This window comes from Camelina sativa, chromosome 4 (assembly GCF_030686135.1).
Source record: "Camelina sativa cultivar CO46 ecotype springtype chromosome 4, ASM3068613v1".
In the NCBI taxonomy this organism is placed as follows: Eukaryota; Viridiplantae; Streptophyta; class Magnoliopsida; order Brassicales; family Brassicaceae; genus Camelina; species Camelina sativa.
Window position 1 is genome coordinate 32190398 of NC_141883.1, and position 24371 is coordinate 32214768.

General features: G+C 38.4%; 4 protein-coding genes and 3 non-coding genes across 8 annotated transcripts; 5 read left to right on the top strand and 2 right to left on the bottom strand.

Annotated features, from left to right (window-relative positions):
- LOC104784437 (golgin candidate 4) lies at positions 1-4564 on the bottom strand. Of its 2 annotated transcripts, none has more exons than XM_087512090.1 (15): positions 4159-4564; positions 3894-3992; positions 3682-3804; positions 3269-3403; positions 2930-3038; positions 2793-2857; positions 2494-2661; positions 2284-2397; positions 2020-2160; positions 1508-1804; positions 1356-1421; positions 1061-1263; positions 928-982; positions 526-723; positions 1-441 (listed from the first exon to the last, which is right to left on the bottom strand). In XM_087512090.1, the coding sequence occupies exons 1-15, from the start codon at positions 4363-4365 to the stop codon at positions 223-225; spliced, it is 2199 nt and encodes a 732-aa protein (XP_087368216.1). In that variant the 5' UTR covers positions 4366-4564; the 3' UTR covers positions 1-222. The 2 variants fall into 2 exon arrangements, with proteins under 2 accessions (XP_087368216.1, XP_087368217.1); XM_087512091.1 differs by having other exon boundaries at positions 2930-3028; positions 4159-4537.
- A 606-nt stretch (positions 4565-5170) lies between these two features.
- LOC147946407 (small nucleolar RNA snoR145) lies at positions 5171-5318 on the top strand. The gene has a single exon (XR_015597991.1). It is a non-coding gene; the product is annotated as a small nucleolar RNA snoR145 (small nucleolar RNA).
- Positions 5319-5364: 46 nt separating this feature from the next.
- On the top strand, positions 5365-5505 carry LOC147946408 (small nucleolar RNA snoR135). Its single transcript, XR_015597977.1, has one exon. It is a non-coding gene; the product is annotated as a small nucleolar RNA snoR135 (small nucleolar RNA).
- Positions 5506-5628: 123 nt separating this feature from the next.
- Positions 5629-5770, top strand: LOC147946409 (small nucleolar RNA snoR135). The gene has a single exon (XR_015597978.1). It is a non-coding gene; the product is annotated as a small nucleolar RNA snoR135 (small nucleolar RNA).
- Positions 5771-16836: 11066 nt separating this feature from the next.
- Positions 16837-21440, bottom strand: LOC104783193 (U11/U12 small nuclear ribonucleoprotein 59 kDa protein). The gene is made up of 10 exons (XM_087512092.1): positions 20055-21440; positions 19165-19668; positions 18876-19073; positions 18403-18733; positions 18233-18316; positions 18080-18145; positions 17883-17955; positions 17479-17795; positions 17360-17400; positions 16837-17271 (listed from the first exon to the last, which is right to left on the bottom strand). Exons 3-10 carry the CDS (start codon positions 19028-19030, stop codon positions 17178-17180), a joined length of 1161 nt encoding a protein of 386 aa, XP_087368218.1. The 5' UTR covers positions 19031-19073; positions 19165-19668; positions 20055-21440; the 3' UTR covers positions 16837-17177.
- LOC104783195 (delta(8)-fatty-acid desaturase 2) lies at positions 19613-21525 on the top strand. The gene has a single exon (XM_010508315.3). The coding sequence runs from the start codon at positions 19994-19996 to the stop codon at positions 21341-21343; it is 1350 nt and encodes a 449-aa protein (XP_010506617.1). The 5' UTR covers positions 19613-19993; the 3' UTR covers positions 21344-21525.
- On the top strand, positions 21494-23331 carry LOC104783196 (uncharacterized). Its single transcript, XM_010508316.3, has 2 exons — positions 21494-22611; positions 22795-23331. The coding sequence occupies exons 1-2, from the start codon at positions 22298-22300 to the stop codon at positions 23180-23182; spliced, it is 702 nt and encodes a 233-aa protein (XP_010506618.1). The 5' UTR covers positions 21494-22297; the 3' UTR covers positions 23183-23331.
- Positions 23332-24371: the final 1040 nt, after the last annotated feature.

Consider the following 24371-nt stretch of genomic DNA (forward strand, 5'->3'; position numbering starts at 1 on the left):
TGACAGGTGAAAATAAAGTAATTAACATTATAAATGGTATATAATACAGTACATCACAAGAAAAAACAGCTTCAGACTTTTTTTTTTGTTTTTAATTTCTCCAAATCTGGTATAGGAAAAGAATTAATGGAATATAGGTGTGGGAGAGATAATTACAACACAAGACGCAAGATATTCGGATTCTTACAAAACGTGTATAAGAAGAGTATATACCAATCTGGGTCAAGTGAGTAATCTGGAGAGCCTGTGATTACTATCCGATGATGTAAGAGGCACCGTTGAAAACTCCGAATCAGATTGCTCATAAAGTGGCCTCTGCGTAATAGTAGTAGTAGTATTAGTAGCCTTCTCTTGCTCTTTGTTTGCTGCATCCTCTGCTTCTCTTCTCTCTCGCTCTTCCGCGTCTTTAAGTAGAAAATCAACCCACATCTCTGCAAAAGACTGAGAGCCAACAAAAGAGACAAATAGATCAAGCAAATGATTTCATTCCATTGAGACGATATTTCTTTGTGAAGCCACTGGTACCTGATTATCTGAAGCTATATTAGGATGCGACGCTGGTGAACCGCCGCCACCACCTCCTAAGATGCCACCGACTAAGCGACCAGGTAATCCCAGTACGCCTCTAACTACACCTTTACCCGCGGCTCCTTGTTGTGCTAATCCTATTCGCTGTTTGTCTTCCTCTGAGAATCCAAGCATTCGAACCATTAGGTCCAAGACCTACTTAGAAACATTCAGATGAGATACATATTAGCTCAATGTTATTTGCATAAGCTTTACATGTTAAAAGTCAAAACAAAGTGTTTCCTCTATAATTATTAGCTTAAGGCTCTTTTATAAACTGTCATCGTAAAATATTTGGTTTGAAACAATCGAAGACTACTTCTAATGCCTCTTCAAAGCTGTGATGTACACAAATCGTACCTCTCTGCTGTGATTTCTTTGGAAGTACGTAACCAGCAACTTAATAACAATACGCCTGAAGGAACAATATGAGAAGATGATCAGAATCTGAAGAAACATGGAATAACATGTAAAATAAAAGTTACTGGCCTACCTATCAACGAGAAAATCGGAGTCCATGGACATTCTGTTGAGCCTAGTCATGCTCTGCTCAAGAACACGCCTTACTTTTGCATTGTCTTCTTCAACCTTGCTTACTCTGTTTTTCCATTCTGCTGCAATATTTTCAGCGTGCAACAGCTTCGATGTCATTTCCTCCTTTTCTTTCTTTGATGACTCTAACCGTTCATTAACATCCTTAAGAAACAGAAAAATGGCATAAACCAAAATCCATATGACATATCATATATAGTTGACAACTTGACAAAACAAAGAATTAGAAATTTTACGTTCAGACGAGCTAAGAGTTTCATTGCCTCTTCTTTAGCCACTGCAAGCTCTCGTTCAAAATGTTCCTAGAACATTTAAGAATTGAAATACATAAATGAATCAAGGTTACACCTAATAAAAGGGGAAACAAAATTTTATAACAAATACAAACCTTAGCTTCAATTTCAGCATAGTACTGGCCAAGAGCAGTTTGAAGATTTAAAAGTTCCACATTTTTGGAATCTATTGTTCTCAAACAATTCGCAAGCTTTTGATTTAAGTCTTCAATTGTACCCTTTGATTTCCGGATTTCATGGTCGTTGCTCGACTTAATTTCCTCCTGATTAGCCATTGCCTGCCTAAGAGCTTTTTCTAAACCTAGTATCTGAGACCTTTGATATTCATTGGTCTGGCGGAGTTCTTCAATCAATCTACTATCTTCATCCATTTTCTCAGACTCCTCAGTTTCCTATAAGCATAAACCAAGAAAACTATTACAGAAATTTGTTCGCAGATACCAAGAAAACACTGTCAAAGACTCAAAAGTATAACTCACTACACATATTAAAAGTTAAAGTTATAGGATAACCAATAAACTTTGCAATATTATTGCAAAATTGTCGCTGGTGCTAGATAACCTCATTATCATATATAGCAAGTAAGAAATCAGCTTAGGATAATAACCTTTTCTAACAGGTGTTGTTTAAGCCGTTTCAGTTCTTGCCTTGCCTTATCCTTCTCTCTTCGTGCTTCCTCCAACTCCTTTTCCAGCCTCTGCAAAGATTTCTCCATATCTTCTTTCCCAGGAAAGCTTCCAGGCTTCTCCTAATTATACATGAGGAAAAGTAGAAGGGGCAATAAATGCTTGCTCCACACTTGAATCTCGCAAAAAAACTATGTTTCTTATGGTTAAAGGACCAACTGAATAAAAAAATAGCATTAAAGAACCTTGTCCAAACTACTATGATGTCTACTAAGTGCCTCTGTGTCCTCTGGGGAGAGTTTCCTAGTTGTTGAACTCTGGCTTGCTTCCAAAATAGCCTCTAATTCACTTCGTTTCAACTACACAACAGAAAAGTGTAGATTAGTATCAGAGTCTGAAGCTCAGAGGAAAAGTAAAAATGAAAAATTCCTGGTTAAGTTTGCACGACAATGCACCTTAAGCTCATTATTTTCCTTCTCCAGAGCTTTGTTAACCTCTTTTAGATTTTCTATGGAAATTCCAACAGCCTGCTGCTCCCGACCACTCAACTTCATCTGCAATAGTTTGATTTCAGCCAATTTTGCATCCAATTGACTACGTAGTTTGTTGCTCTCCATTAGCGTCTGCATACAGTTGGAATAAATGTCTACTCATTAATCAGATTACAAAACTGTAATGTAACAATGGTGATGCATAAGTAAACAAAAAAAATGTAACCTCAGAGAGTGGAATAATCTTAGGTGAAAAAACTTACTTTTTCTTTATCTAACCTCAGAGACTGGAGTTCTTCCTTGAAAGATTCATTATGTTTCTGCCCCTCTGATGAAAGCAAGGTGAGTGAGACTAAATAAGAAGTAAAGAAACAATCAAGCTACGAGTGGTGTTATATACCCTGTAGTGAAATCTGAAGAACTGCTGATTTTTCTCGCTCTTTCTCAAGTTCTCTAGCCTGGGCAGATGCCATCGACCTGGTTCTCTCTTCAAGCATATCTGCAAACTCCTAAAAGGCATTCATATTGTCGCTTAGAGTTCCGTGTTCAGGAAAAAGCACACACCAGAGTAATTTATTGCACTTTCATTGCAGAGAATAAGGTTATAGTACCAGATATATATCTAAGTAAAATTTGAAGATTTCGTTCTGATACATCAATACATCATAATAAATGTATCCAACAAACAAAACAGTCCAAGCTTTATCTAAGAAAATAGAAAATTATCCAATAGAAATACCTTTTCTTTTTTATGCGACTCGGAATCGTTCTCAGTCCCGTTTTGTTTGGAGGCAATGCCATTGTACATTTGGTTCCGACTTTTCCAATTTGTCGGGGACTTCTGTGACCTGTTGGGCGAATGATCACTGTTTCCCTGCAGAAGACAATTAGTTAGTCTAATGTTTGAAATCGTGAGTAGCATCAGTTACACTTCATATAGAATCCATTATACATTACGCGACAACATGTTTTGCAAATTACAACTCTATATAAGTTGTAGCCTTCTTCCTGAATTAAAATAATTTTCAGGCTAGTAGTAATGCTAGATAGCATAAGAAACAAATACGTGCATAGAAAGTTGACAGACAGCATACCAAAGGCCCGAAACCATTTAAGCAAACATCTAACAACGGTACAGTATAGAGCATCTACCTTGATAGCAATATTGTTTGATGCCCTGGAAAGATCCATTCTCGACTCTTTGAGAGCGGCATTAGTTGAAGTCAAATTCTGTTTCAACGAGCCATTCTCCTGGTTCAATCTGGAAATCTGATCCTGTAACCATGTCGGCTTCTGTGTGAGGAAAGAGCAACGAAACCAATGTATGTGCAAGAGTCTTGATAAAAACCATGTACATTCTTTACCTCTTTTTCTTTCAAAAGAGCCGCATAATTTACAGAAAGAGCTTTGATTTCTGCTTCTGATTCTTGAAGCTTGTTGATCTCTGCTTTATATCTCTCAATCTACCAAAATTGAACATAAATAATAAATAACCCACTACATACATTTCTCAGAGTATTAACTTAACACACAAAAACCCAACTAAGACTTATACAGTCATTTTATTAAAGCAGTAACACTCCAGAAGAAGATGATTCAAAACATGAGCAAGAACAAGAAATAGACCACCTCATGATTAACAGGCGTTTCGACACCATTGGCCATTGGAGACCTCGAGTACCTAAATCCATTAGAACTCCTCCGATCAGATGCCAGGAAATCAGCTCCGGCGGCGCCATTGGTGGACCCATAAATGGTGAGATCTTCGTCGTCTTCGTGGACATCGAGGGCGATCTTGTTCAAATTCTCCTTCAAATTGGCAATCGAACTCCACATAGCTCAAACTCCCCCCGGACACAGATTCCTCCTTACTCCGAGAATTTATCAAAGAGACAAAGAATCTTCTTCTGTAAGATCAAATATTATCGCGCAGGTGTGTGTGTGTGTGTGTAGATCCGATTTAAACAACAACAAAAACGTAATTGGGATTTTCTCAGCAGGAGCATCTAATTTTCATGATTTCAGTTGGCGGGTCAACTTATCGGACGGGTCGGGTCATACGTCATTTATTAAATTCACAATTCAGGCCCAATACAATAACGAGCCTTTTAGTTAAATCCTAATGGGCCTTTATTATTATCATTCCAATTCCAACGGCTAACGATATAACCGCATTAACCCTAATACGTGCTCTATATAAATTGTTCTAAAGATTACTTCATCTTCCACAGCCTCTCCTCTAGGGTTCTTCTATAGTGTAGCAGTCATCTTCTACGATTTAGCTTATGTGTGTCTAGGGATGCTATGATGAGTTAATATCGGAAAATTGAAACAGATCGTGGGGCGAAATTCGTCTCGCGAGTTGATGTCCGATTACATTATGGTTCGTATTCGCTGAGCATCGTTATCGCAATGTTATTATAGAAGTATTTTTATAGGGGGAAACGAAGGACCTATGGGTGAAACGCTTTATAATCAATGCGTATTCAAGCCAAGTTTACCTTCGGAGATTTGTATCGAGGATTGGTGGATTTATTCCGAGATCTGTGGTTTCAATTCCGGACTTCGGTGTTTCATCCCTTATGGATTTAGTTTTCGATTAAAATTATTCTGATTTTGGTTTATATGTGAATTTGTGTAAAAGCGAAGGACCCAGCAGGGAAGCGAGTATACTCATGAAATGAGGCTTCTCTAACAATCTATTTAACCTTCGTAGATCGAGTCTTCCAAGAACTCTTTGATGATCTGTTGTTTGTTTTCGGATTGTCTTGTGTTCTTGGTGTATAGTTTGGTCTGAAATTTCAGTTTTTTTTTGTGTGGTGTGTGTGGAAATAAGAAGCAGAGATTGTGTGTATCGGCTTAGTGCTATCTAATGCGCTTTGTACGAAAGATTTCTCTGCAAGATCCATTTGGGGCAGATGGGCAGTTGTGATTCATTGTCAATTGAATAGCTCAACAATCATCTTCCCCACATTTAACTTCATTCAATTCTATCTATGGAGGCCTATGTTTAATTGACCAAATATGAGCTATGAACGGACGAAGTGACTTGGTAAAAAATGTGTTTTTTGTTAAAAAAAACATGTTAAGTTAATTCGGAAAGCAAAGATATGTGTGTATCGGTTTAGTGTGTTCGAATGCACTTTTCACGAAAGATTTCTTTGCAACATCAACTTGGGGCAGATGGGCAGTTGTGATTCATCGTCTATTGAATAGCTCAACAATCATCTTCCCCACACTTCTTTTGGATTAAGTCCCTTCCACTTTTGATCAACAAAAAAAAAAAAAAAAGTCCCTTCCAACCATAATAATCTAAACATCAGTATAATTGGATTGCTAATTGACCAGTTGTTCTCTTGAGGACCGTTTTGATGTTCGGCAATGGGATATTGTTCGGAGTAAACTCAATAGTAATATGGTTGGTAATTCTATCGACAAGTGACGTATTTTTATATGTGAATCTGAACATGTAATTGAAATTACATCAAGTTATATATATAATTAAAGATTTATATGTATTTCTTGCTAGTGGCTGCAGTGCTACACACACATACATGTTCAACAACTCACTTATTAGCCTCTAACTAAGGACTTATTTAATAACTAAACAAAAACAAAACACTTGTTTATATGATGGGACTTATCAAAACCGATGGTGAAGAGTGAGGAATGAAACTTGAAAGGGACCAAATAATATGACTCATGGCATCAACAACTAGTAACACTGTGCTCGTCGCTAGTGGCTCGTTGGTAGCATTCAAGCATGGGTCAGTGCTTGTGACTACGAGCGATCGAGCACATATACCAAACCAAAAAGAAAGAAAAAAATAAAATAAAAAAACTAGTAACACTTCTGTTGGATTCAGAAATTTCCTCAAGTCTTTTAGTTCATCCATCATGCCTGGTCAATTTCAGGACTAAAGCTGCAATAGACTTATGGTACAACAATGACTTTGAAAGACGAAAGATTACCTCAAGCCTCCCTGCAGTATCCATGACTCCCTGAAGCTGCAATATATACCATGATAACTACATAGACAGTGACACTACTCTTTTCATGACTAAAGCTGCAATAGATTTATGAGACAACAATGACTCTCAAAGATGAAAGATTACCTGAAGCCTTCCTGCAGTATCCATGATAACTACATAAGTCTTTTTTAGCTTCTTTTAGGCCTTGCTCTTATTAGCTACACATCTGCAGGTTTTACATCAGTCCCTGCTGTATAAACCGGCACACCAACCTGAAACAGAGAGGGCACCAGGAAATATTGAATATACAGAAACGATACAAAAGAGTCAACGATCAACCTAAAACGTTAATTAAGTAACTCTATGAGACATAATTGATTAAAGAAGAAGAAGAAGAAGAACACAAACCTCCTTGACACTCAAAGCAGCAGCACCTCTTATCTAGCTTCTGTCAGAATGGCTTCTGTGATTCATACCTCTACAATGAATGTTGTCACCAGAGCTGTAGGAAGCAATGACTCTTTGTGACCTGTATTCATTAGACAAGCAATGCACTTAGTTAGTTGGTTAGTGATCCATTCAATCAACGTTTTGTATTTCCTTTCTGATTGAAATTGAATCTTTTGTATCGTTTCTGTATATTTAATATTCTGCTTCAATCCGTTGTTGAATTGAAGCACACAGACTTAGAAGAAGAAGAAATGCAACTAAGGAAAAAATATTCATCTCCAGCTTGACTCCCTATTACAGCAAACAATTCACAAAGCATTAGTCAGAGACAAGAAGACATATGAAGAAGTTGTGCAACATTGATATAGATTAAGTAGATGTTTTGGTAATATCTTGAACTAAATGCAAATGATAAGAACACATAGGCATTACGCAAGAAGACACAAAATAGGGCAACTGACAGTGTAGATATATCCTCTCTGAGGCGGCAGATGCGAAAACAGTTTTCACCAAATCAGCTGCTTTGGCTCCTGAAACTGAAACAAGCAACTTAATTATTATTCGCTTTTATGCTAAACAATAATTCGTAAAGCCAAAGCACGAAATGAAGAATATCAAACAAACATACCTGTTTAGGTAGCACAAGCATAGAGTCTGGAGCTACTTATCAAGGAAAGGCATGATGATGATGAGTGTGGAGACTGCCTGAACCTTGAGCACTGTATCCAACTCCCTCATATATATGATCCAACAGCGTCGTAAGTAAACACACACCCTTTCCTGCAATGTAATCAAAAGAATAAATATCCCACAATGTTATGTTGTAACGAAAAAAATAGAGAAGAGAAGAACACACACCCTTCACCATGTGTCTGCATTTGAGAACCTTCTGCAGTATTTTCACATCAGAAAGCCTGAGGAAGACAACACAGCTTTTTTGCCTTTCTCTGCTCTGCAAAAATTAAAAGAAGACAACAACATAACAAAATGATAACTAGTAACTATTGAAACCAAAATGATAGATTGAAACACCATCAAAAGAAGACCAAAACGCATCAACTGTTAGCAAATCCGCCAAGAAACATCACCTGTAAGACTAAATCTCCAGAAATAAGCATGCAAGAATTTTCCTGTAGATATCAGCATAAACGTCAGTTGTAAATTGACAGAGAGTAGTAACAAATAATCCCATCAAAAATCATACCTTCTGCTTAAGCTATTTTAGCGCAAACAGTTGTCTATCCAACTTCTTGGAGCATGAGAGAGATACAGAAACAGAGAAAAAATACCAACGGGAAAGAGAACAAAAATCTGAATAAACCACATCCACATGTCCATCCTTGTGCATCATAGGAGCTCAGACATAAGCGTACCACCTAAGAGACTTCAAAAAAAAAAAAAAGGCATTAGCAGATTTAGCACCAAAAATATACAACTTAAAAAGATACCAATTACTAACCTCGAGTTTCTATAAGAAAAGACAGGGACTTGAGCTAAAAACATGAATCCCAACATCACTAGGAAGATCTACTTTACAACATACTTTGGAGGGAAAAAGGAACGTGTACCTGAATAACATGAATGTGACAACGATCAGTAAAAGCCTGCAAGGAACCCATGAGAAGACCTAAAAAATTAGCCTGGAGAAGATGCAGTGATCATATCATAATTGATAATCCGCTTCCAAAACACCTGCAAGACGAAGAAGAAAGGAACGTAAGGAACAAAAAAAGAGTGTAAAGAAGTGTTAAGAGGAAGAACAAAACCCTTGAAGACGTTAGGACAGAGAAGAAGCGAAGCGAAGCGTGTCCTTGGCTCCTTGTCTCCTTGAGACATCACCCTCATGGATAAAAGCATTAACCATAACCTTAAATATAAGAACAATAAGTAAGTCACATGAACATATTCATTATAAAAAATAACAACTTGATGCAATTTAGGAAACAATCCCTGGAAGCCATCACCGTCGTGTATGACCTTCCTGCACAAACCTAAAGCATCAAAAAAGAGAACTTGAGATGGTATTTGTCACGTCACCCAAGCTTCCTGGTAGAGTAAGAAGCAAATAGAGATGCGTTTAGAGTCAGGAACCAGTGAGAAACCAACACACATTTTGTAAAGTAGAGTCATGAGAAACCACACCTGAGTATTATTGATACCAAAACGATAGGGTGAAGTGAAACAACTATGAAAACCAAAAGAAAATGATCACATGTTAACAAAACCCGTGAGAAAGCTTGAAGACGTACCCAGGAGAAGAGTATGCAATGATCCGATCATAATTATGAGCTTCCGAAACATCTGCAAGACGAAGAAGAACAAAGCACCGTAAGGGAAAAAAAAAAAAAAACAGAGGTTGAACAAAACCCTTGATTGAAGACTTTAGCATAGAAAAGAAGCGAAGCGAGTCCTCGTCTCCTCTTGAACATAATAAAAATATTCAATTTAAAAACCAAACCATCAGTGAAAGCCATCATTGAGCCATTGTAGGATCCTTCTCCACACACCTAAACCAACAAAACAAAAAAAACAGCAAGTAAATCACATGTAATTAGGAAAAACAGAGAGTAAAAGAAGAGTTAAGAGGAAGAACAGAACCTTAGCACAGAGAAGAAGCGAAGCGTGTCCTAGTCTCCTTGAGACATAGTCGATAAAAGCATCAACCATAGCCTGAAATAACAGAGCAACAACTAAATCACATGTAATTAGGAAAACAGAGAGTAAAAGAAGAGTTAAGAGGAAGAACAAAAAACCCTCGAAGACGTTAGGACAGAGAAGAAGTGAAGCGTCTCCATGTCTCCTTGAGACATCACCCTCATCGAAAAAGCATCAACCATAACCTGAAATAACAGAGCAACAACTAAGTCACATGAACAAATTCATAAGAAAGAAACAAAATCAGAGAGTAAAAGAAGAGTTAAGAGGAAGAACAAAACCTTAGGACAGAGAAGAAGCGAAGCGTGTCCTTGTCTCCTTGAGACATCACCCTCATCGATAAAAGCATCAACCATAACCTGAAATCACAGAGCAAAAAGTAAGTCACATGAACATACATATTCATTAAAAAAATAACAACTTGATGCAATTTAGAAAACAAACCGTAGAAGCCATCGCCGATCAATCGTGTATGACCTTGCTCCACAAACCTAAAGCAACAAATAAACAACGACAAGTAAGTAATAACACGTAATTAGAAAGAAATTCAGAATATGCGAAGAGAAGACGTTTGCATCTTCAAGGTTTGAATCTACAACAGCATACGACAGGAGTAAGTGAAATTCAGAAGCGATGATCGGATCATCATAGATTCGCTTCCAAAAGACCTGCAAGACGAACAAAACAAATTAAAAACAAGTCAGAGACTCGTGAAGAAGAAGAACAACAGAGGGACGCATGAGCATAATAATTAAGTTGAGAGAGACAAAACCCTAGAAGATCTCTAGGGTGATGATCGGATCAAACCCTAGAAGCCATCAATCGTAGGATCATCATAGATTCGCTTCCAAAAACCAAGCCGTAGGAGGAGTGAGAATTCAGAAGCCAAGGGAGCGGATCATCATAGATTCGCTTCCAAAAGACCTGCAAGAAGAACAAAACAGAAACAAGTTAGAGACTCGTGAAGAAGAAGAAGAATAATAACAGAGCGACACATGAACATGATAATTAAAAAGCTACAGAGATGCAATTAAGAGAGAGAGATGACCAAACCCTAGAAAATTTTCACAAGTAGGAACGAGCGATGAATGATGGAGTTGAAAACAACATCATCGCGTCATGGACCCGTTGGGAGTAGAAAGAATACCACACCAGGTTCCTTTTCAAGTAACGAAGGTGAACCAAAAACGAAAAAACAAAAAAAAAAAGATGGAAGATGTGAGATGTGATTAGAAGTAGTGGAGCGTTATATTTATAGAGAATGTAAATGTCGGTCGTGATTTAACCTAGCTATTTCCTTTTCTATTTTTGAACCGTTAGATTCATTAATCTAGGGTTTTCCTTTTTCTTATTTTGCCCAATTTTGATATATATTGGTCATTGATTACGGCTTAACATGAATAATCTCTCTAACGGTCTCATAACTGCCAGCTGGACTTAATCTCAGTCGTCAAAAGAAGAATAGGATTATATCTCAACCGTCTATAAATATAATAACGCTCTCTCTCATTCTCACATCTTCCTCACTATTTTTTTGCTTCTTCGTTCGTTCCTCTCTGTAGCGAGTGTAAAGTCTCTCCGCTCCGCAAACTCTCTCTCGTTTCGTTGGTTGGTGGTGGACCAGGATTCTTCTAAACTGATGTTTTTATTTCAATCTATTATCTATTTGATTTTCAAACTTGCTTATTTTGTTTTCTAGGGTTTGATTTCTAACTTGTTGTTCTGTTCTTTTTTTCAGGTATTGGATGACGCTTTTATCAATCGATGACGATGGCTTTGATGGAAACGCTTCTTCTCTGTGCCACGTCTTTAGGGGTTTTGTTCCTCTGACTCTCTAGTACAGCATCTTCACTCGTTCGTTTCGTTTCGTTTCGTTGGTGGTGAAATTCTTGTTTTTTTAAAAATCGATCATTGGATTTTCTAGGGTTTGCTTTTATCAATCAGTGATGATGGCTTTGATGGACACGATCTAGTCTCTGGTGTCTTTCTTTGAATCGATACAGTTGCTTCTTTTTTAGGGTTTGGTTTTTAACTTGTTGTTCTGTTTTCCTTTTCAGGTTTTGGATTATGCTTTGATCGATCGGTGATGATTGCTTTTTAATGGACACGCTTCTTCTGTGTGCTACGTCTTAATGGTTTTTTTTTCTTCCTCTTATGTCTTAATACATCTTTTACTTTCTTTTTTTTCCCTATATAAGTGAATTTTAACATTGCAGATCGTGTGATGGCTTTGACTGATCCTTCCTTGTCACTCTCATTCAATGTTGCTCTTCCGGGTTTGGTTTCTTTAGTTTCTAAATTGAATCGTTCAAGGCTATTTATTTTGTTCATGTGATTTCTACATCTTTGCTATGTTATTTCAGGTATTGGATGATGCTTTGATCGATCAGTGATGGCTTTGATTGACTCCTTCTTCTCTGTGCTCTACGTCTTAATGGGTTTTGTTCTTCCTCTTAAGTAGTCTTAATTCATCTTTTACTTTTTTTTTTTTTTTTCTGTATATACGTGAATTAACATCTCAGTCTCTCTTTTGTTGCAGATCGAGGAGGCATCTGGATTACTGACTGTGCGGGAGGTTCAAAGAGAAAACATTGTGGGAGTTTAACTTTCAGGTTTAACATTATGATCTCTGCTGAGGTTAACTTTCAGGTTACCTTAATATTGGCTATTTTTAATACTCTGTTGTGTGTTCCTAGATGTTTTTGCCGTGTACACACACATTCAGATGAGATATGCTCCACAAATTCTTTCCTAGACGAGAGGAGAGTTTGTTTTTAAGCTTTGTCCTTTGATGCAGATCCTCGAGGCATGGTCAGGAGGTTTGAATTGATTATATATTTTAGTTTTGGTTCCCACTAAGTAATTAAGTTTATTGTTCGTCTTGAAGGTGGTGTGTTGGAAGTGAATCATGGAGGCCCCTATGCTCTTCCTACGGTTTGATTTCACTTACTTGTCCTTGTGTTGTTGTTTGTAGATTCTGGTTGCTGAAGATCCTATTATGATGATCGCTCTCACTGATTTGTTCTCCCTCTTGATTTTTTACTTTTTTTTCTAGTTACTTACTAATTTACTTGGTTGTTTTTGTGTTGTTTTGATGCAGATGGTCTTCACAGTTCAGGCACTAGGATTGCTTTGTTGAATTGAACTTTAACTTCTCGTCTAGAATCAGGTAAGGTGCGGTGGTGTGTGACATTCTTCTACGGTATAATTTAGATAACTTGTCCTTGTGTTGTTGTAGATTCTATGATGATGGATGATGCTATGGTCGATATCGCTGATTTGCTTTTTCTTTTCTAATGTCTGTTAGGGTCTCTGCTACTAAGTATGGACTCCTCTGATGCACAAGGCTGGTCATGTGGTTTATTTCAGGTACTTCCTCCTCTTTCCCTTTTGTATATATGTCTGCTATTTTAAGTTTTGGACTGTGCCACATCAGGGACTTTTCAAACATGATTTGGGAGTTTCAAAGAGAACACACATTGTGTAATTTACATGTCAGTCTCTCTTTTGATGCAGATCCTCTAGGCACCTGGATTACACTGTCGGAGTTTAAATTTTTCAGGTTTAACATTATGCTTTCTAATATTGGCTATTGTTGGTGATGTATATGTGCTTTGTTCTCATGTGTGTTCTTATTTTGTTTTCCAGATTCTTTTTTTGTTTGTTGCAGTATATGGAAAAACACTTATGCTGAATTATTGTAGCTGGACTTGATGGAGATGTGATCAGGTTTCCTTCTCCTTATCTCTCTGTTATGGTTACCTCTGTATTTCATGGAGATGTTATAAGGTTTTCTTCTCCTAATGACTTCTTCTTAATTATTGCAGCTGGATTTGATGGAGCTAAACAAGCTTTGTTGGAGATGGTTATATTACCGGCAAAACGAAGAGATTTGTTTACTGGTATACGGAGACCAGACAGAGTGAGTGCTTAGTTACACAGATTTGTTGCAGACACAGCACGGTGAATGCTTAGTTACACTACGACTTTGTTGATTTGATTGCTGCACATGTGACAAGAGGTGGAAGACGAGTGAGTGGAAATTTCAAATTTATGACCCTGTAGTGGGTGATGTCATACCTCTCAACATTGGCAATCAGGTGAGTGATATGTTCTGTCCTCTTCATTTTGTTTTTGTCCATACCACCATGTGTCTAATCAATATTAAAATGTATCTTTAGGTTCCTGCGGATGGAGTGCGAAATTAAAACCAACAAGCATCTATATGGATGGGTAAGTTTGCACTCAACAAGCATAAATGGTTGTAATGCAGGACCTGAAGTCGCAGCTGCAAGAGTTAATTCTGGAACAGCAGGTTAGCATAGACCCCCACCTTTATATTAAATGAAAATATGAACTTTTCTATTATAGTTCTGATGGTTGAGATTGTTCTTAAATGCTTTGGTATGGTTTCTACTGATTTTTATCCGCTCTGTTTTGATTATGAAGTCTTTCTCCTATAATATATTGTACTCCCTTTTTAAGAAGGTTCTTGGTGGAATGAGAGGGAGGACTGCTAGAATTTTCAGGTAAATACCCTTCATCTGGGAGTATCAAGACTTTATAACATACTCATAGCTTAATGAAACTGTTTAATGAATCTACAAGGATCTCATTTCTTACTGTTGCAGGAATTTAATCTTCAAGCAATGGAAAGAGCTAACCAACATGCATAAAAATCTTTAATAGATTCACCGTAATCTCTAATCAGGTAAATAAGCTTCTTTTCACCCCTAGAAAAGTTGTTTGTATGCATAGAACACTTGATTTCATGCCATCTAATGTGCCTCTGTTTTCCTCCCATGCAGAATAATGGGTTGGCGGCCTCACTTTACTGAACTAAGGAGCCAAAAAAACTACTGCAGAACTTGAGTAAGAGGAACTCGATAAGGGACCAAAATTCAAAGCAAAACCTTTGAAGAAAAAGGTACTACTGAAGTTGTGTAGTTTAGTACTATTTACTTCATATAGCTCTCTCAGTCTAACTTGGAATCACATCAAATCACTAGATTTATGCAAGTAAAAGAGAGATATTTATCCGTCTTTTTGTTCACCTCTTGACTGATTTTTTCTTGATACCCATTGATGGTTTTGATTGCAGGTCTGAGTGATGAGTTAAGATATGAGTATAAAGAATCATTTTTTGTTCGATTTGAGGTTACTTAAAAGTTGTCTGATGATGAATCCATCTGCACTATGGCCAGAAAACTAGTCACACAGTTATCTCAAGCCAAAGGCAATCATCAAAAAAGGTAGGTGACATCATTCTTAATAATACTTTGATTTCATGCCTTCTTATATGTACGAATATACTTCAGAAAGAAAGAAAACTAAACGAAAGCAATGCTTTCTGTTATTTACTGCAGATTTTGCCTGCTCCAGCTTTGCCTGCACTGCGCCAGCTTTGAACATGGCGTGTCTCTTGTTCAACCACCCTCTACTTTGCCGGCGCTACATCTTCCTCTCTCTGGTAGTAAGCCTCCTCCTCTGTTTTTCTCACTCTCTGACTCCTATCTCTGTATCAGATAGCTTTTTCACATGTGTTGGCTTTGTATATGATGATGAGTCTTGTTTATCTGCTTCGATTGTTTCATGTTGGTTGGTTGGTTAAGGAATAGCACAAGCACAACTGTAACCAGGGGGCAACAATCTTTGCTCATCAATCCGGTTAGATGGCTTCAGATGCAGAGCTCTACCCACCTGGTAATTTTCTCCTCTTTTTTTTTGTATTTTTCCTGTGTGATCATCTAGTTTTTAGCTTTTATTTGCGTCTCAAGCTCATTTCAACTAACCTTCATTTGCAAGTTTGATTTATTTCTAGTCCAATAATGATGGAGAGAATGGTATTTACTTTTTTGTATTATATTGTACCCGCTTCTTGGGGTCTTTTGCTCATTTTGTATGTATGGTGGCAATGCAAGACCTGAAGTCGCATCTGCAGGAGTTAATTCCGGAACAGCAGGTTAGCGCTTACCCCTTTATTTTAAATGAAATGATGAACATGTCTATTTTGGTATTTGAAATCTTGCTTGGATTTTTGTTTTTGTTTTCGATTGGTCTCTCCTGTTTGATGCTAATAGATTGGTGATCTGATTTATGTAACCATGGGGAACAATCTTTCCTCATCAAGTCAGTTAGATGGCCTCAGAAGCAGAGCTCTACCGACCTGGTAATTATCTTCTTTGCTTTGTGTTTTTTCGTGTGTGATCGTATAATTTTTTAGCTTTTATTTGCGTCATGCCAAACAGTTGAGCATGTGAGTTATCTTATTCAATTTCCACTATTCACTTATCAGTTTGATTTTTCTGATTATGAGACTTACAATTCAAACAGACTAAGTGATTTTGCTGTACTGATTCAGGTAGGTGAGGGTGAATAGCTAGTTTCTCTGGTGATTGTCATTGGGCTTGTCTCGTGTTTGATGCTAACCAGGGGGCAACAATCCGGTTAGATGGCTTCAGATGCAGAGCTCTACCCACCTGGTAATTTTCTCCTCTTTTTTTTTGCATTTTTCTTATGTGATCATCTAGTTTATTTTTAGCTTTTATTTGCGTCTCAAGCTCAATGCTGCTTTTATTTGTGATCATCTAGTTTATTTTTAGCTTTTATTTGCGTCTCAAGCTCATTTCAACTAACCTTCTTCATATGCAGGTTTGACTTTTTTTTTGTAGTCCAATAATGATGGAGGGAGCAGCATTGCGCATTTCCAGTGGTTCTTGTCACAGGTAATTTTAACTTGCTTCACTTAATATATATGAGAAATTTTTATAAATGACTCTTATTGTTTGTTATGATTAGCCAGAGAAACTTGAAATTCGAATGAACAGAAACCAAAAAATCACAATCAAGATGGAACGAGCTTAATAGGTGATAAACGAACTGAATAAATCGAAACCACCGAAAGAGCTGCTCTTCGGGTTCATTCACCCTCTTCTTGTTTTGGTAATAAAACTAATCAAATACTGCATTAGCGGCAGTTTGGTAACTTTGAACAGAAGGAGAAGAGACGAAGGATCAGGAAAGTGGTGCGTGTGAATCTCACGGCAACAGTTGTGTGTTTGTATCTCTGACGTGGACTTTTGACTTTTGACTTTTGCTATTCGTATTTTCTAGGCGCGGGTGAATCTCACGGCAACAGTTGTGTTTTGTACCTCTGACGTAGACTTTGACTTTTGCTATTTTCTAGGCGCAGGTGAATCCTAAAATTATTGATGTTGTTTAGTTTAAGAATGAGACGACAAAACCTTTTCTCTTGTTATTCCTTTTAGAATTTAGTTAGATTAAACGGGACACTGACGGGAGAATGTCACTTCCCCCGTATATGAGTTAATTTATCCACAACCTACAGTAAAACATTCTCTCGACAAATATCACATTTAAAATGTTTGGTCACACACACCCGACTCATGAGCAATGATGGTAGAGCAATGTGAGCGGATGCACGTGCTCTTACTCTCTCGCCGTCGTCTGAGTCGGAAAAAACATAATCTGACGCTGGAGATACTGAGGAGCCATGGACCCTATCTTAGTGATGTTGGTCGAGACAAGTATCTTAATTATCCGCACAGCGACTAACTAAGATCTCTTTTGGGACTATTAACAAGACATGAAGCCCAAATTTCATTAGCTGGTGGCGACGGCTGAACCCAGTGTCCAGGAATCCGGCTGTATATAGAAAATTAAAACCTTTTCTTAAGAGCCAAACATCAAAATCTTGGGTAAACAATGATATAGTACTGTTTTGGTAACTTACCTTCCTCCATGACTCAGATATGAGTCCCATTCTCTTCTGATCTGTATTTTAAAACCATCAGCTGAATCACTTCTTTTAGTGTAGAAATAAAAGAGATGGGGAATTCAAATAAAACCCACCTCAATAAGTCTTCCCATGTCAAAATTGCTTCCGTAGTAGTAGTGATAGAACTCGACTGGTAAATTCGAAATATTGTCGCAACCATTTCCAAGAGCTTCAATTGTCTTTTCACAAGTAGCTGCCACTGTATTGCTTTCTTTATCTGTTGTGTCTTTGCTGATTTTGTTGCTGGTATTGAGAGTAGTGTCCTCCTCAGAGGCAATGACATTCTCTTCGGTCTCTGTGTTGGTTAGGGACTGAACTTGGTTTTCCTCTTGCTCCACCGCAGCACGAACACTCTCGAAAAACTTGTCATCTTCTTCGGGAAGGAAATGCCCTGCATAGTGTTCATATAACCCGATTACTTTAAGTCAGACGCTGGTCTCAGAACACATTGTACTACTACTTCAGATTATTGACATACCTTGCTTCTTTAGTTTTTCAATTCTTAGGGAACGTAACTCTTGCATTTCCTCAACAATTAGAGCCAGTTCAAGCTGAAACATCATAACCATGAGTTTGTTTAATATATAAAAATCACTGGAAAGAACAAGAATTTATATGAAAACCTATATCCAGTTCCCATATGATGTTAACTAGGATGGCTTTAAGAAGTCTCACCTCGGGTTCTAGTCTCCTGCGCTCTCGTCTTGCCTTGACCTTCTCAATTGCCTTCATCTCGTCGACCTGAAAACAGATAGACCTTGTCAGAGATACCAAATGAGGAACATCTATTATTGCTATCCCACTTATAATTCGAGACAGTGATATTACCTTTCTATTTGCCATGTCTTTGGCCATCTCCTTTTCCCTCCATTCATCTGCCTCTCGAACAGCTTGTTCAAATCTTTCAGGCTCCTGAAACAAACAGTATAATCAAGATGATGAAGATAATATCTCAAATACTGCAACACTGGCTAAATAGAGAGCATAGAGAAACCCACCTTAGCACGCATTTCTGCAACACACCGTCTCTTTCGTTTCTTCCACAGTTTGTTCCTTTGCGATTTCTTCAATTTGCAAGTCAATCTAACTGCTGCAGATTTCTCTTCCCATGGAGTATTCTCATCAACAACAAATCTAAAAGGCTCAAGCTGTGCTCTTAAGGTAGACATCAAGGAGTTAGCAGCTTCCACTGAAAGCATCTCTTGCTGTCCCAAATCCATCTTCATACCTTCTAGATATCTTACACACTCTACTCCTGAACCTTGTTCTACAACTTCCGTTGAACCTTTGGCATCTTTGATCATCCTCAACGCTTCTAGTTCCTTCTCCCTACATATATACCAACAGTATAGTAGATGAAACTTCCAAAAACTCCTATATGTGTAACTATACACCCTAAGATGAAAACTCCAACACTCAAATCGATTCACTATCACAGAATAATACAATTTGAGTGACCATTGTTACTTACATTGATTTAGCCAGGTTAAGCGTATCTTGGAGTTGTTTAAGCTGATCGGTTATGTTCTTTGTATTCCAAAACACACCACAACGAGGCGGGTCCGGGGGTAACATCGGAGCCCATTGGAACGGAGGATGTGGAGGCTGGAAATTCGCCGGATTCATCTCGGAGGCTCTCTACCAGAAACCCCCCCCCCCCCAAATTCAGCTGTGAGAGCAACGAAAACAATGAACTACTGTAAGTTTGCTTAAAAAATTATAACAAATCTTTATGAACATGTAAATTAATTATCGTTTACAGATAAAATACGGAGGAGGAGACTTTGTTCGGCGAGTTCCGTCGCCGGCAAAAGCAAAAGCTGAGCACGCGAGGTTGATATATTTGGGCCTTGCAATTGATACAGTAAGGCCCATTTTGAAAAGATATAAGCCCATACATAAGGTTTCGAATCCGCCAAAAGTTGGTTGAATCACAAACATCTGTTGTTGTTACTTGTTACAGTTGAGAAGTGAGTACCAGACAAAACTAATATAGAAGAGATAAAAAAAATTATGTTTACCATTTTTCTGATTTTGGGATTTGATTCTCTGTCGTTGACAACGACTTGACTTTGATTTTGAGTTTTGAGGATACTTAAGTTTCTTTTTCTTTATTTTTGCCGGTGGATACTTAAAAGTTTCTTTTGAGTCAACCAAAATAAGAAATGAAATTTGGTACAGACACCAACTAATGAACAGAACAGAACAGACTGACAAAAACACATGTATGACAACTTTATTGCATCTCTGTCAACAGAGTTTTTCTGCAAAAAAAAACAATTCCATTAATAGAGTTTAACGTAACGGGTTAAAAATGCAATTAAAACCAGTGGATTTAAAATCAGTTCTAAAAATAAAAACACAAGAAAACATGTGTCCAAGACTCCGATTCCCAAAACAGTAAACAAATCCAAAAAAAAATCCAGAATAAAAGGAAGAAAAAAGAAGAAGAAGAGATCGAATCGATTCAAAATCCGTGAAATAACGAATCCGGATAGATAGAGAAAGGTTTTGCATTTGCAACCTTTCTCTAATTGGGTTCTGTTTTTTTTTTTTTTTTTTTTCTGGAATTTGGTAGATTTTAAGACAATGGCGGATCAAACGAAGAAGAGATACGTTACAACCGAGGATCTGAAGAAACACAACCAACCTGGAGATTTATGGATTTCGATTCAAGGCAAAGTATACGACGTTTCCAATTGGGTCAAAACTCACCCCGGAGGCGAAGCTGCGATTCTCAATCTCGCCGGCCAAGACGTAACCGACGCGTTCATCGCTTACCACCCCGGAACCGCATGGCACCACCTCGAGAAGCTTCACAACGGTTACCATGTGAAAGACTTCCACGTGTCCGAGGTCTCACGTGACTACCGCCGTTTAGCCGCCGACTTCTCCAAACGCGGCCTCTTCGACAAAAAAGGTCACGTGACTCTCTACACCCTCACGTGCGTCGGCGTCATGCTCGCGGCGGTTCTCTACGGCGTTGTGGCGTGTACAAGCGTCTGGGCTCACCTCATCTCAGCCGTCTTGCTCGGCCTCCTCTGGATCCAGAGCGCTTACGTCGGCCACGATTCAGGTCACTACAACGTGACGTCAACCAAACCGTGCAACAAACTGATCCAGCTCCTCTCCGGAAACTGCCTCACCGGGATCTCAATCGCGTGGTGGAAATGGACGCACAACGCTCACCACATGGCTTGTAACAGCCTTGACCACGACCCGGATCTACAACACATCCCGATCTTCGCCGTCTCTACCAAATTCTTCAACTCGATGACGTCACGTTTCTACGGCAGGGAACTAACCTTCGATCCTCTAGCTCGATTCTTGATAAGCTACCAGCACTGGACGTTTTACCCAGTCATGTGCGTCGGAAGGATCAATCTCTTCATCCAAACGTTCCTGTTGCTATTCTCGAAACGCCACGTGCCAGATCGAGCCATGAACATCGCCGGGATTTTGGTTTTCTGGACTTGGTTTCCTCTCCTGGTCTCGTTCCTACCGAACTGGCAAGAGAGGTTCATCTTCGTCTTCGTGAGCTTCGCCGTCACGGCGATTCAACACGTTCAGTTCTGTTTAAACCATTTCGCAGCTGATGTTTATACCGGTCCACCAAACGGAAACGATTGGTTCGAGAAACAAACCGCCGGTACGCTTGACATCTCGTGTAGATCGTATATGGATTGGTTCTTTGGTGGGTTGCAGTTTCAGCTGGAGCATCATTTGTTCCCTCGGCTTCCTCGTTGCCATCTCCGGACGGTATCGCCGGTTGTTAAGGAGCTATGTAAGAAGCATGATCTTCCGTATAGGAGTCTTTCGTGGTGGGAGGCTAATGTGTGGACGATTAGGACTCTTAAGAATGCAGCGATTCAAGCTAGGGATGTGACTAATCCTGTGTTGAAGAACTTGCTTTGGGAAGCTGTGAATACTCATGGCTAAACCAAAATTTCTGATTTTTAACAGATCGGGTTTGATTCGGTTTTGTTGGTATTTAATCTCGTTTGTGGAGTTCTTTTTTTATTAGTTTGAACTGTTTAGGTGTAAACTCTACTACCATGATTAAGAACAAAAATACATAATGTATTATTATTTTTTTTTTTATTATTTTTTTTTTCATAAAATTCTGAATTATTTTTATTTTGTACTCACATTATCACTTCTATGGCTCCTTGATGACATGTGCGAGATTTTTGGGAAGTTCTAAGCAAACCAAAGCATGGAACATGAAAATGGTTATGCCCACCACGAAATGCGTACTTGTTCTACGTAGTAAACTAGTACGTACAAGACGGATTGTGCGGGTCTAAAACACATGTGACATGACAAAGTAAACCACCGGGAAAAAAATGGAGCTTTCCAACCAAATTGTTTGAGTTCACGTCAATGTAACTATGTAAAGGTTTCGTAATTTCGTCGTGTACTCAAACTAAACAATTCAATCCGTGTCACAAAAACTTCGCACCAATCATATGTTCGAGTTTATGATCCTCTACAGCTAAGTGTTTTTTTTTTTTTTTTTTCCAATAACTAATTTGTTTTGTAATCAAGAGTTTATAATAATTAGTACAATTTCCAATAATGGGCTTTAGCTAGGCACCTGAAGCCCTAATCATAAATGGATCGTCATATAATTTCAAGAATGTGCAAACACATAAAACAAAGTTTCAACGGTCATGATCGTTGACGATGGCAAGTCCTAGAATCGTTATCCATGCGGAACGAAAAATTATCCTCAAGAGAATTTCGCTGACCTATCCTCGCGTCTCGTCTCGTCTTCTCCCTGAATCCCAAGGAAGCCCAGCAGCATATTCCTCTGCAAAATCCCTTTCTCAATCCCTTTTATTGTTGGTAAAACAACGATTGCCCTAGTTTAAATTTCTCCGGTCTCCTGCGATGGCATTCCTTGTTCGTTCGTCGGAGATTCCCACCGTCTCGGCGAGAATCAATTCGAGCGTAAGTCCTTCGATTGCGAGGAGTAGTAAGGTTAAGGTTAAGGTTTCCGCGATTGACGCCAGAGACTTGTCTCGTGTTAAGAATCAGAAATCGAGCTTGGTCGGCAAATTCTCAGCTCCGGTGAAAGAAGATTGCGAGGTTACCAAAGAAGAAGATAAACAGAGTTACTATGTCAATATGGGTCACGCCGTTCGTAGTATCAGAGAAGAGTTCCCTTTGTTGTTCTACAAAGAGCCCAATTTTGACATTTACAGGTTTGATGATGATTCTTGTTCATTTTAGATCATCTAAATTGAACGGTTCTTGATTAGTGTCATGCTTGTATCCTTACTTTGATGTGTTCTTGATTTAGCTTTTCTTGGTTAGATTTCTTAGTGAAGGCTCTGTTTGATCAGTAGTTCTTGATTAGCTTATTCTCTTGTCTAATCTTGCTACAGGGATGATATAGTGTTCAGAGACCCTATGAACACATTCATGGGAATTGATAACTACAAATCTATATTCTGGGCGTTACGTTTCCATGGAAAGATCTTCTTCAGAGCACTCTGCGTCGACATTGTTAGTGTTTGGCAACCCACAGAGAACACTCTGATGATACGATGGACTGTTCACGGGATTCCTCGTGGTCCTTGGGAGACTCGTGGTCGATTCGATGGGACTTCAGAGTATAAATTCGACAAGTGTGGCAAGATTTATGAGCATAAAGTCGATAACATCGCCATTAATTCGCCTCCCAAGTTTCAAATGCTCACCGTTCAAGAGCTTGTTGAAGCTATTAGATGCCCTTCGACACCCAAGCCGACCTACTTTGAGTTCGGAGATTGATTCACCATCATCATCTGAAAAATATACTAGTGTTGTGTATAGTTATCTTTAGTACAGTGTGGTTATAGATAGAGTGGTACGGTGTGTGTAATATAGATGAAGAAGCAACGATATAAACCCAATAACATGAATATTAAATACATTAAACCCTTTTATGCCTATAATCACGAAAAGCTTATATACATGTTGGAAAAATAAACATAACAATGTAGCATGATACATAAATTAATAACCATTTACAAACCAGCTGTATCCCTTTGTTCATCAATGTCTCTCTGCTGTGATGTACTAAAGGTTTTAGCCATTGTTAAGAGATTAGTAATACATACAATAAGTTGCTTCCGTCTCTACACTGTTATCTTTCACTCAAATACTATGTTTAAACCCAGCTGCTAGCGTCACAGAGAATATCCATCACATAATCTGTCAAAGAGTCTTGAGGCAACCTGATACAAGCCATCAAGATACTAGCTATAACCAAAACATGGATCAGCTTTATTCTCCATCTCAAACAAAGTCCCAGCAAAGCAACCAATGATCAAGTTATAGATTAGTAATACTACATCACCTCATATTTTTATTCGAATAATTTACATAACAGAATAATTGGCACAATCCACAAACTAGAAGTTCTGGTCAGTGGTCATTGTCGCATGTTTTTAATTCACCTGAATCATTGAAGAAAACTTGAAAGCAGCAGATCAGAAAGAAAGGAAAAAAAAAAAAAGTGATTTCTGAGGAGAGGTATATAAAAAATTTGGGGCCAATGATATTTGCCCAGTAAAAGCAATGATGACCCATGGGCCTAACACGTGCAGGTCCGTTTACGAAAGCTAATCCCACACGTGTGGATCTTAAAGAATGCGAAGCTGGCTTTGATGCTGAGCGTATGTTTTGTTTTTCATGCAGCTCTAACCGGAGTCATTAAAAAATCCATTACCGTTGACCGGTCTTTTGTAAGGCTACTTCCGTCATTTACTTTCTCCCCCCAGATCCCACCTCTGTGTTGGTTACTTAAATGACTCTGCCTGCATAAGAGCATGTGCATCGCACCGTCCTTCGTCCGTCCCACTTAATTAAAACGATTGATTTAAATCGAAATCATATATTATACAAAAAAACGTTCCTAAAAACGGGACAATTTATATGCGTCCCTCAGGACACGTGTCATCCTTTAATAGGATGTTGT